At 44.7% G+C, this 13,545-nt stretch overlaps 1 protein-coding gene across 2 annotated transcripts in view; it reads right to left on the bottom strand.

Moving 5' to 3' along the window:
* The window catches only part of RNF175 (ring finger protein 175), a 47,667-nt gene extending 39,491 nt beyond the window's left edge, over positions 1-8,176 (bottom strand). For both annotated transcript variants that reach the window (XM_004708716.2, XM_045295817.1), the window contains exon 1: positions 8,041-8,176. In XM_004708716.2, coding sequence (XP_004708773.1) covers positions 8,041-8,166 — 126 coding nt within the window. In that variant the 5' untranslated portion in view covers positions 8,167-8,176. The remainder of the gene's footprint in view (positions 1-8,040) is intronic.
* Between the last annotated feature and the right edge of the window lie 5,369 nt (positions 8,177-13,545).

Here is a 13,545-nt window from a genome sequence, read left to right as displayed (position 1 = left end):
AATGATGATGGCAACAAACGTACAAATGTGCTTGACACAATGGATGTATATATGGACTGTGAAAAGAGTTGTATGAGCCCCCAATAAAATGATTTAAAAAGAAAATTGATCTATGTATTGTGATGAATTGTATGAGCCCCAATAAACTGATTTTTTAAAAAAACCTCAAAATACAAAGCTTCTATAGAAAAAAAACAAAGGAGAAATTCTAGTTAGCTTTAGTCTAGCAAAGACTAAAAGCAACAATCATTAAATTTTTTTTCACTAAAAAAAAGAAAAAAGAAAAAGAAAATTGCAGTCTTGAGTTGCAATATTGAAATAGCCTATGGGCAAAATATTGAACAATGAAGGAAGCATCAAAAGGAAATGTGTCATGCTCTGTGCGTGCATCTGCAGGCCTGTCTGCTGGGGTCTGTGCAGGTTGGGGTGGTACACATGGAGAGTGTGGATCAGTGCACAGTGTGTCTCTTAGACTGTGCATCAGTGTGGATCCCTCCAGAGTGTGCCCTGCATGTGTGCCCTTAGCTCCAAGAGCACCTCTTTGCACTTGTGCATTTGGTCCAGTGACATAACCCGGGATGAACATGACCCAGAAGAGGACCTCTCTGACCAACAATTTGGTGTCTACATTCTGCTTGCTCATGCAAAACCTCTGGCAGAAGCTCTTACGGCATGAGTCTTCTTCGATGTTGAGTGCACACCACACTGAATTCATCATCCTGACCACTATCCTTCCACCAGTTCTGCTGGACACGGCTCTGCTGGGGCAGCATGCGCCCTGCTCCAGGAGCCCCTCCCTGGTGGGTGGCCAGACATGACTCCCAAGATGGGCTCTATGGATGCATTTTCACTTTGAGGATCTTTATTGAGACATGTTCAAGCTCACTGAATAAACTGTCTTGACATCAGTGGTTTTCAAAGGAGATCACCTGGAAACGTATATTAGCGCCAACACTGTGCTGATCGCGCAAACAGAGCCAGCCCCGTTTTCACAGAGCAATCTCACACGGGCACGTCCACAGGAATTTGGTCATCTCAGGTCCGCGGGGTCATGGCTTGGGCCTCACTACAGTGAACCCTCGCCACTTCGCGCTTCGACTTCCGCGGCTTCACTCTATCGCGGTTTTTGCGTAACAGCGCATGCTCTGTCATTACTGACACTGATTGGCTCATACTGTACACGCTTGATGCCATAAATAATATAATAAATAATAAATGATCATTGTAACGTCCAAAATGTTTTACTGTATTTTCCCTTTTTCGTTTAATAAATTGGGTGATACGAGTGTAATGGTGACTAAAGGGTGTTTTTTCATGTCCTCTATGCTCTAACTACGCAAATATTTGATTTACAAATAAGGAATCCTACTTCGTGGAATTTCATTTATCACGGTAGGGTCTAGAACCGATTAACCACGATAAACGAGGGTTCACTGTATTCCATGAAGGGCACCCTCCATTTCTGTGATGAAGTGTGTTTGCTATCTAGCGTTTCCTGTCATTCTTTCTTAGAGTTGCTCTATCTCTACTTACATCGCTCACCGGTTCTTACACGTTGTATGCTTTTTTCTGTCAGAGCCCTTCGCATCTTGTCAGCGTGTTTTCGGAGTCCTGGTGGGATTTTCCTAAATCTCTGCCATATGGAGGTGTGGTGTTGATGCTTTCTGTGTCTCTGAGACTGTGCTTTGTTTCTGCCTGTCTCGGGTCATAGAAACGGTGGTGACTGGGCACGCTATTGCTGTGGTTTGCTGTTGTTCAGTTGGGTCTGACACATAACGGCCCTACGTTGCTGGGTGGACCTTTCTTCTTGAAGATCATTCTGGTTGTATTTATAAATGATGGCTTTTCTCCCTCCCCTGCTAAAAACCGGAGGGGTTGGTTTTTGTTTCCCCCCCTTGGTTCTTCACTGTGATAGATTACTGGGATTCTGGGAAGTGAGACTATGAAAATGTGGGGCCTCCTCCTAAAACTACAGGCCTCGGGAGTTCCTCACTTTTACACTAGCCTGCCCTCTGACTCCAGGAGCTTGTCCAAAACTCTGGTTAACTGTTCCTACAAGTTCCTGGCTCTGGCCACTCCTGCTCCTTGTTAGTGGATCCCAGACGTGACTCGCTAGCTTTGCCTGTCTCTCCAGATGTCAGGGTGGGGATAGACCCTGGGACCTCAATTCTCTTATGCCCAAAAAACGTCTCTAGACTCATGGACATTCAGTTGGTTCGGGGGTTCTCTTATAAGGGTGGGGAGGATGACTTTAAAGCTCTTTGAATGCTGAAAAGAGAAGTAAGTCCTCTTTACTTTTGACATTTCCATAATTTTAAAGATCAGAAAACAGAGGCTCCTTATGGTTAACTGAGTAACTAAAAGAATCCCTTCCCTGTCCGGTTCTGTCTCAGCTAGGGTTGGTGTTTGATTCTGGTGAAGAGCGTCTAACTCATAGCAGCCCTATGCACAGCGGAATCAAACACTGCCCAGTCCAGAGCCGACCTCACAACTGTTGTGTTTGACCCCATGGTTGCAGCCACTGTGTCCACGCAGCTTCTTGATGGTCTTCTCATTTTCATGGACCTTGTGGCTTTACCAAGCACGATGACTTCTTCCAGGGGCTGGTCTTTACTGGTAACATGTCCAACATAGGTGAGATGAAGTCTCACGTCTAAGGAGCATTCTGGTTGTACGTCTTCCAAGCCAGATATGTTTGTTCTTCTGCAGTCATGGGATTAGTCATAAGAAACAACAACCAAACTCCGGGCCACTCTAACTGCTAGCAATCCTGTGTAGGATTTCTGAGATGGTCCATCTCAAACAGCGCCACCTTTCTCCCAAGGTATTCATTCGCACATTTCACAGAGTAAGGTGGTGAGGGATGCTCTTCAAAAAGAAAAAAAAAAAGGAAAGTAGAATACATGGATTGTGGCAAGGTGGGATAAATAGATTTGTTGTTTCAAAAACAAGCAAACAAACAAATAGACCAAAATCTCTTAATGGAGATGGTGTATGAGAGAGAGTATTCATTTCAGTGTTCAAAAGCAAGCAAACAAACAAAACAACCCTCCAATTTTTGTCATTAGCAAATTGTTTTTACAGTGTGTGGCTATGTGTTCTATCTATGTCACATTTCTTGAATTCATTCACTATCAACCCATGCTGCTAAATATTTACTATGCACCATTTTTTGTGCTAGAAATTCCACAGGTAAATGTTTCTGTCTCTCAACATCTCTGCAAGATAGGTTCCTATCTTAGTAGTTCGATTTTTCAGCTAAGAAAAACATGGTTCAGAGATATTTTAAAAGCTAGCCCATGATAGAAGAGCAGTTAGCTATGATGTTGGATTCTAATCTCCTCTCTCTGCACCCAATTAGTTATATGACCTTGACCAAGATATGTAATCTCTTTGAACTTGTAAAATCGGGAGAAAAGAATTACCTCTCAGAGAAACTAGGAAAATGTGCAAAAACACTTAGCACAGCTACAATAATCATAATTCCTATTATTTTAGATCGTTGTATTGATGGATGCTACACTACCGAATCATGGAAATAAACTTTGCTATGTAACTATGAATCTTATAAACCTGTTTAAAGCTCTGAGTATCTCTAGTAGCTCCCATATAAACACAGTTGCCAAGAGAAACAAATTTTAATGCTAGGTGTTCTGTGTATGATAAGGTGACTTAGGTGAGAATTTGTGAAGACTTCTATTAAAGACATCAAATTGAGTAAAGCATTAGGTCTAGTCTTTAAAAAATTATTTAGTTTATGTGACATATAATAGGAAAGCTGGAAACTGGTATTAGAATAAGGTACTGGTGCCCTGGGCACCGTTTCCAGCTCAAACTGTTGCAGACATCCCTGAGAGAGCCCGAAGAAGCTGTGTTCTGACGCCCTGCAAGCGAAGGCCCAAGAAGTGACCAGATTGTAAAACACTGGGCAAAAGCAAGAGGTTCCGTGTGGAAAACCCCAGCTCCCCTCATAGAGAAGACAGGAGAAAGGGCTACTCAACCTGCCTCTCTGGGACAATGCCAATAACAGAAGACCCGAGGGGCAAAGACGCAATAGAGAATATACTAGAAATGTTAGAAAATATTCAGAGGCCTCTGAAATGAACTAGCCCCAACGAGTCCCAATGAGACCCATATAAAACACAAAAGTGTCCTTAAACACTGTGGTGCATCTTTTTCTAGATTCCTGGGTTCATCACAGTGGCAGACAGGGCCATGGTAAAAGTGTGCAGGAATCACAGTCACCTGGTCAGCTCCTGCGTGATCCTTCGCATCACAGAGCCCCTCTGAGTTGCCCTACAATATAGGAGCTATGGGATACATGACCCTCAAGGTCAGCAGCTCGAAGCCACCAGTTGCTCTGTCAGAGAAAGAGAAGGCTTTCTACTCTTATGAAGCGTTACAGTCCCCATGCAATAGTTTATGGGGCAGGGGGTGTGGAATTGGAGGCAGCATTAGAGCTGATTGTGATGGTGTATGCACAACTCATTTTAGAAGCAGTTTGACTATGGAAGTGTATATTATATCAAGAAAAACTACTGAAAAAATAAGAAACCAAACGACCTATGGATACCATGGGTGAAGGAGGAAGAGTTTTTCCCCAGGGGGCATTGAGTTTATTGTAATGATAGCGGAACAATTTGGAGAGGGATAATAATAATGGTTGGACAACGCGAAGGGTATAACCAATGGCACTGAATTATACATGTACAAGTTGTTGAATTTGTGAATGTTGTGTTGTGCATATTTTTGCCAAAAGTGAAAAGAAAAACTTGCACAAATAACAATGAGAACAGAGAAAAAGTTCCAAAATTGATTGTGGTATAGATTGTACAATTCTTCTTGGTATGGTTGAACTATTGAATGGTATGATCTATGGGTGAAGTGCCAATAAAACTATTTTTTAAAAAAGAGTTACAGTCTCAGAAACCCACAGGGACAGTTCTACTCTGTCTTATAGGGTGCCTGAGTCAGCACTGCCTCGGCGGTGTTGAGAGGAGCAATTAGAAGTAGGATGTGTAGTGGGTTCAGTGAAGAGGCGATCAAAAGTAACAACCCTGGTGAGGCAACCCAGGAACACAGCTTTTTCAGTGAAAGAGGAGACAATCACTAGAATTGTCTTTAACAAAATCAAATAAAACATAACCCCCTTTTCTAAAGAAAACGTCCAAGATGGGCTAAATGTGGATCAGGTGGATGAGTCAAAAGAACCTGCCAGGTCCAAGGATGTCAGGTACAGAGCTGCCCACCTGGGTCTGGTGTAGCCTGACTGATCAGGGTCAGAACCTACAATGGCAATGAGTCTTAAGTCTTAAGGTGGGATGTTGACATGTGGGAAGGCCTATCTATAGTTAGGGTGAGCCAGTGTGTGACCCTCATTTACTCAGGGAGGAGCCACATGTCCATAAAGGGAGCTAACACACGGCAACATCTTCAGTAAAAGACAAGGAAAGATTCTTTTTGGCCGCCTGGAAGACATTGAAATTAAAATGATGGAAGAGAGGTGGGTGTCGTGCAGATCAGTTGCTTCATGTGGTAATGCCCTTCTTTTCCAGGGAAGAGAACTTCTCATGCAAAGCCCCATACCTGCATTACCATGGAAACGGAATAGGTCGAACTGCTGCCAGTTATCAGTTATCCTGAAAGAATGGAGCAGGGTTATGAACTGATTCTTAAGAATCCAGGTTCCTTCTTGTTAAGGAAAGACTCATTCTAGCTCAGATATCTCCATTGTGCAGACAAGGCATCATCTTTCTGACATATTTAAGGAACTTCTCTTCAAGATGAGAGCAATTAGTGGGGGTTATTTTTAGTTTCCTTCCTTTAAGAGTCACCCACGTTCAATATCACTTACTCCCTCACTCCATTCAGCCAATTTCAGCTCATAGCAGCCCTACAGGGCAGGGTAGAACTGGCCTGGTGGGGTTCCAAGACGGTGGCCCTTTAGGGAGTAGAAAGCCTTGTCTTTCGCCTGTGGAGCAGCTGTGGTTTCTAAAAGCGGCCCTTGTGGTCAGCAGCCCACGTGTGACTCACTACACCCCCGGGACTCCTGCAAGCTCAGGAGAGAAGGTGCATGTTTCCATGGGTAAAACAATGGTGCATTGGTAGAACATCGGTAGAGTTGTTTTTAACAAAATCAAATAAACCATAACCCCCTTTTCTAAAGAAAATGGCCAAGATGGGCTACGTGTAAAAGTTACACAGAACTCATAAAGTTCCTTTAGGCCAGCGGTTCTCAACCTGTGGCTGAGGGTCACCACATGAGGAACTGTATGAAAGGGTCACGGCATTAGGAAGGTTGAGAACCACTGCTTTAGACTCTATGGGACATTGGAGGTCATTTTTATGCTGAGTCAAAGATTAAATAACATAGCACACATTACAGGCATTCAATGCCCAGCCCAAGACCCAGTGCCCACAGACAACTGAGGTTCAGGACCTTCACCCGCTGTCGTCTTGGACCAGGTAGGCCATGATTGAGGCTAAGCCAGCAGTCTCCAAATGTGGGCCCAGACCCAGCAGCATCAGCTCCATCTGGGAAAGGATCCTGGGAAACGGCTGGACTTGAAAATTGGAGGGACTTACCTCAGGCCAGTAATCAGAAACTATAATGTGTGAGGCGTTGCTGGTTTAAAACAGTATTTTATTTTCACTCAACATAAAAATGATTGCCAATAGAGTCTAAAGGAAATGTTTGGAACCCTGTGTAACTTACATGTCCATGATCACTGGGGACCTGGCTTAACAAGCCCTCCTGATGGTGAGGATGCATTCTAAGGGTTGACAGCCACTATTGTTAACCCTGTGGTAGTGAGGTCTCAGATCTAGTGAGGCCCAGGCCACGACTCCGCGGATCTGAGATGACCAGATTCCTGTGGACGTGCCCGGAGTGAGATTGCTCTGTGAAAACGGGGGCTGGCTCTGTTTGCACGATCAGCACAGTGTTGGTGCTAATATGTTTCCAGGTGAGCTCCTTTGAAAACCACTGATGTCAAGACAGTTTGTTAAAATGTAACAACCACAAACTTTTGTCTTTGCTATTCCTAGTCCCCTTTCCTAGGAGTCCTGGTGGCATAGTTGGCTATGCATTGGGCTACTAATGGCAAGGTTGGCTGTTTGAAACCACCAGCAGCTCTGTGGGGGAAAGACGGGATTTTCTACTCCCGGAAAGAGTTAGTGTCTTGGTTACTCACAGGGCCAGTTCTACCCCTGGTCTATAGGGTCACAATGAGTCAGTCAGCGGTTCTCAACCTGTAGGTCGTGACCCCTTTGGGGGTCGAATGACCCTTTCACGGAGGTCGCTTGATTCATAACAGTAGCAAAATGACAGTTATGAAGTAGCAACGAAATAATTTTATGGTTGGGGGGGGATCACCACAACATGAGGAACTGTATTAAAGAGTCGCCGCATTAGGAAGGTTGAGAATCACTGGTTTAGAGTGAATCCCTTTTCGTGGGCCATTGACCCAAATTGCTCATGCACAAAAGACACATGGGTTTACTGAACCCTAGGCTTCTTTACCTTGGCAATACTATGAACATTTTTGGCTGATAACTGCGGGTTGTCGGGGGCTGGCTGCCTTAGGCATTGTAGAGGATATAATGTGTGAGGGGGCTGGCTGCCTTAGGCATTGTAGAGGATGTTTTTTACAGCATCATTCGTCTCTACTCACTGGGTTCCAGTAGCAGCACCACACGCCTTCACCTGACCGAGACTATACAACTTGTCTCCAGATGTTTCCTGGGGCCAAAATGCCACTCACCCTTCACGAGAACCATGGCTTTAAAGTTTAAACCAAAGCACCAGAGCCCCTGGGTGGTGCAATTGGTTACCTTGGTCGACTGCTAATTGTAAGGTTGGGAGTTCAAGATCACCCAGGCTTGCCTTAGGGAGAAAGGCCTGGTGATCTGCTTCGAAAACCCTGGGGGGCTCAGTTCTCTTTGGACACATACAGAGTCCTCTTGAGTTGGAATTAGTTTGACAGCAACTATTTCTTTCTTTGTGTTTTGTTATTAGTTAAGGTGGAGGAAAAGACTCACGTTGTAGGACCGGCCGTGCCTCTGTCTCCACTGCACCAGCACCACCTGTGCGACCACCAGAGCGCAGAGGAAGATCAAGATCATCTCCACGTGCATGGACTCGTGGCCCCGATGCACCTTGTACATCCTCTCCTGCTGCAGGCTGGAAGCGGCAAATGAGACCGTCTGAAAAAGCCCGCCACCCTTGCACGCTTACCAGGACAACAAGCAGACAGACAATAGGCAGGCCGGGCTCACAGAGGGAAATCGGAAGGTTCCAAGGCAGGGCTTGTTGAGCTTTGACTATAATGTTTGCATCAGGATTTCTCAGTTCCTCCCCAGGCTCCAGGTTTGGGGCAGGAATGGGTGAAAGGAGCCTGGTTCTATCAGCAAAGCCAATTCCTCCCAACCCTTTGGTTTCTTTGCGGCCTCGTCTTTTCAGACTAAGTGATGGAGCCAGCAGCACGGATCACTGCCCCAGGAAGACTTGAGTTCCAGCCCTGGACCTGCTACTTCATTACCCGGCCCCCTGGGGGAAGCCATGCCTTTTCTCTGGCCATCAGTTTTCTCAGTTTCAAACTTCAGGTTACTATCCCTTTGTCATCACAGTGACCTTATCGGACAGGGTCGAACTGCCCATGGGTTTCTGAGCCTGGTGTTCTTTATAGGAGACAAAAGCCCTGTTGTTCCCCTACAGAGCGGCTTTGGGTTTTGAACTGCTGACTTTTCGGTTAGCAGCCAAATGCCTGACCACGATGCCACCTGGGCTGATTTTGAGAAACTGAATTCCCTTTTGTACGCTATGGGGTTGTAAAACTGAAACACATGCTATTTTATTCATACCTAGATCAGGAATAATGACTATTATATGGAATCATATAAAACTGCCATTTCCAAAAGTAAAAAAAAAACCAGCAACAACAAACCAATAGAATATTGGTAATTTCATCCCCACTGTTTTCAAGTCAAAAGACAGACTGCAGATGGTACCAGTACTAAGGGGCGTATGCTGACCTCGGAGTTATGGGGAGTTCCCGAGTTGTATAAGCTATTTTCCTGCGAAAACCCCAACCAAACCTACCGCCATGAAGTTGACTCTGATTCATAGTGGCCCCTGGCTGGGTCTCTGAGACTGTAAATCTTCATGGAAGCAGACACGCCTGTCTTTCTCCCTCTTTTCATTCTAGGGACAAAGAATTGACCCACGTGTGATCGTAGACACATAAACACATTGCTAAGGGCCGAGAGTTTCTGGGTTTGGGTCGCATAAGAGTCGAGAAAATGGCTAAGGTATTGCATTTTCTCCCTTGGATGCGTCAGCAGACGTGGCCGGAAGAAAGCGGAGAGCAGAGGTTCTCAACTGTGGCTGGAAGGTAGAGATGACTGGGTCAAAGCCAAAAAGTCAAATCCATTGTGTCCAGGCCCTGGCTCATAGTGATCCTGTGGGGCAGATTTGAACAGCCCTGTCGGGTTCCCAAGGCCGTAAACTTCATGTTTATGCAAGGGGCCTGCCGCCACTTTCCCCTGTGGAATGGCTGGTGGGCTCAAACCACCAGACTTAACCATTTTACCACCAGACATCACTAGGTAGTTAAAAGCAAAGCCAGTGCCCAAGACATGACAAAACAAAACAGAGCCCCCTCGCTGTCTTTGATGTTGCTGTTAGATGCCGTCCCGACCTACTGCGACCTTGTACCCCCAGCAGAAGGAGACTGCCGGGCCGCACCATCCTCACACTTGTTCTCACGTTCGCCATCCTTCATTGCAGCCGCTGGGTCGATCCCTTTTGTCAAGAGTCTGTCTCTTTTTCCCTGCCTCTTGCTTCGAAGGGGTTACACGTTGAGCTGTGATCTGCGTGGTCAGCAGTTTGAAACCCCCAAACCAACAAACCCGGGAGAAAGACTGGTTTTCTCCTCCTGGAAACAGTTAACAGTCTGGGAAACCCACAGGTTGGAAACCCAGTGAGTCCTCATTGACTGGAAGGCAGTGAGAGTTGCTTCTACGGAACATTCCGTGTGCATTTCTTCTAAGACAGAGTTGGCGATTCTTTTGGCAATCCACGGTACTTTGAATATTCTTCGTCAGCACCATAATTCAAACACACGGATACTTCTTTGGTCTTCAGTGTCCAACTTTCATATCCAGATAACATGATTGAAAATACCCTGGTCTGGGTCAGAGATACTTTAGTCCTCAAAGTAACATCTTGCTTTTCAGCATCTGAATGCGGTCTTGTGCGGCAGAGTTAGCCAGTGCAATCCATTGCTTCGTCTTTTGACAGCTGCATCCATGAGCTTTGATTATGGACCCAAGGAAGATGAAATCCTCCACCACGTCCATCTTTTTTCTGTTGATCATGATGTTACTTGTTGGTTTAGTTGTGAGGACAGCTGCCCGCTATATAGATTTCTGAGGCTGTCAATCATCAGGGGAGCAGAACACCTCATCTCTCTCTCACGGAAGGACTGACAGGTGGGTTTAAACTTCTGACCTTTTGGCTAGCAAGCCAGTGTATAGTCCACCATGCTTTCCTTAACCTTAGCCAGACCCGTCTCAGGGAAATTGCCGTTTCTGGGGAGGGGAGGGGCCCTGCATCAGTAATTTTTAAAGCTTCCATAAGAGTCTAAGGTACAGCCAAGATTGGGAACAACTGTCTTAGAGGAAGAAAGAGAAGCTCAAGGTGAAAATGAGGAAAAAGTAATCAACTCTGATAACTAATAACTTCTTAAGTAGGAGCACTAGCGTTCAGCTTCAAGTGGGGCACTGTCAGTAACAGAATGTCTTAAAGTCGTTTCCACTTGTGATAGTTTCTACGTACAGTGTACTGTTAGATAGTGGACTGGTCTGAAAGCCCTGCAGGATAATGTTCTATGCCGCAACCCCCTTTTAAAAACTGTCTGCAAACAAGCTTTATAACAGCAGCAACAGCACAAAAGAACTAAGAATTAAATTCCTCTCCACGTAGGATTTTCTTTCTCTCAATTTTATTGACATATAACTCACATATCCTCCACTGGAACAGTGCACCCATATTACACAGCGTTGGCATCATTTAAGTTCCCTCCCTCATCAGTGTGTCTGCAGCGCCCTATGCAGCTCTCTGCCAGCACCTCAGAAAGGGCCCCATCCAAATCCCAGGGGTGCCCCCTGCTGGAGAAAGTGTGGAAATGAGTCCAGGGAGCCTAGTGAATCCTGCCTGCTTGAGTTCAACTTCTGAGACAGGATCTAAGAATGCCAGGCTGGAAGGGCCATGGCGGTGCTGAACCCTCTTCCTTTTTCAAACGGAGAACCTGAAATCTAGATCAGTGAGTGAACTGAACAAAATGATATTATATTAGCTTTTGTGTTGGAAGATGAGTGGAGGTGACAAGAATGATTTGTAGAAGCCTATGATAGAGATATGTGTATATTTTTCATTCTCCGGAATAAATGGGAAGTGAAGAAAAATGCGAACCTAAGAATGTAGTTATAGCTTCAATAGTGCCAAATCCAAAATCATGACTTAATATTCTATGCCGTGAATAGGTTTTCAATTATTTCAACTTAGACAATGGAGATAGAAGTGTAAGTTTATCATCAGCTTAAAATGGACTTACATCCTCATATAATACAAAATAAGCTTGGTAACATGAAGCTGTATGGTGTGCATATAATGGAAAAGCTTTGATCAAACATGATAACCTATATACAGGCCTGGACTAATCATTTCCACCTAGCTCTTGAGGTGTAGTGGTTACAGGTTGGACTGTTAGCCACAAGGTCAGCAGTTCAAACCCACCAGCTGCTCCTCGGGAGAAAGAGGAGACTTTCTACTCCTATAAAGAGTTATAGTCTTGGAAACCCATGGGGCTGTTCTACTGTGTCCTACAGGGTTGCTAGAGTCAGAGCTGACTTTGGGTTTGGTATTTAGAGTAAGAGGAGCCCCGGTGGTGCAGTGGGTTAAGCAGGAGTTGCTAAGCACAAGATCGTTGGTTCAAGCCCACCAGCCATTCTCAGGGTTTCCTGCTCCCACAAAAACTGGTTTCTATGAATCAGAATCGACTCAATGGCAGTGAAGATTTTGGGGAACAATTGAGTAGGAATACATTCATAATTGTTTCTTATAATATCATAAAGAGGAACTGTCCATTTTCATTCTGTTATGTGGTTCCCACATGGTCCAGTCATCCCACCACAGGAGAAACATCAGCTAGAGAAAACCCGGTGTGTCATGGGCCAAGAGTGTCCACTCACCGGATACTTACTGCCACATTGTGATGGACGCAGATGCAGCCGTGTTGGGGTGGCATGGGTGTGCCATAGGAAAAGAATTCCCATTTGATTTCAGTCTAATGCATCTGTGCACAGAACCTTATTTTGTTGCTCACACATTCTCTAGGTGGGAAATTACAACTGAAGCAAGTTCCTTCAAATTTTCAAACTGTTAAGACAGAAATCTGTTTTTTAGTGTATGAGCTATAAATAATACGAGAGTCACTTACTTCCACTCCTCATCTGCAGAAAGCTTGGTGTGGGGCGCCTGAAAAACACAAAAGGAGCCTTCATCAAAGTGCCTCCTTCTCTTATCTTGCAGTTCAAAGCTCTGTCTGTGAACCCAGGAGCACAGAGGAGTGAATGCAGTAATTGATGGGGCCTGTGGGGGGGAAGGTAGGGGTGCAAGGGGGAAGGGGATTGCAGAGCAAACAATGAATGCACTAGAACTAATTGTGATGATGTATATATAACTTTTAAAAAGTGGCTTAACTATGGAAGTGTATGATATATGAATATTATATCAAGAAATTTACTAAAAAAGAAAAGGAACAAAAGTTGACCAGTGGTTACCATGGGTGAAGGAAGAAGAGTTTTTGCTTAGGGGGCATTGAGTTTATTATGTTCATGGTGGTGGAGTAATTCGGAAAAGAATATCCATAATGCGTGCACAACTCAAAGAGGGTAATCAATGACTCTATAATATATATATGTAAATATTGTGGAATTGTAGAATGCTTTGTTGTGTATATTTATGCCACAGTTAAAAAATGATAATTGCACTAATCACAATGAGTAAAAGGAAGGAGAAATGTTCTAAAATTGATTGTGGTAATGATTATACAACTCTTCTTGATATGATTGAACTACTGAATTGTATGATATGTGGATGAAATGCTAATAAAACTGTTAAAGAATCAGTCCTTGGGCCACAACTAACACATATCGAGGTGCTCTGGTGGTGCAGTGAGGCACACTTTGGGCTGTGAATGGAAACTGCAGGAGGCAGATGCAGCTTTCTTCTCCTGTAAAGAGGAGCAGTCTCTGAAACCCACAGGGCAGGGCTTCTCTGTCCTAGAGGGTCACTACGATTGTGATGTTGAAGCTGGCGCCTACGTCAGGAACTAGATAAAGCTCCATCCCTGCGATTCTGTTTCGGCAATCCAGTCGAGGTTGTAGACAGTGGCCTCCCCACAAAGCATGCTTTCAGAACATGATGTGGGAGATCCCAGCCCAGCCAGGGGCCAACTGTGGGAAAGACAATCAGTTACTCAA

This window comes from Echinops telfairi, unplaced genomic scaffold (assembly GCF_000313985.2).
Source record: "Echinops telfairi isolate 266 unplaced genomic scaffold, ASM31398v2 ScPeMD7_5868;HRSCAF=6743_1, whole genome shotgun sequence".
In the NCBI taxonomy this organism is placed as follows: Eukaryota; Metazoa; Chordata; class Mammalia; order Afrosoricida; family Tenrecidae; genus Echinops; species Echinops telfairi.
Note: the sequence above shows the minus strand (reverse complement) of the source record. Positions and strands in the feature narration are given on the sequence as shown.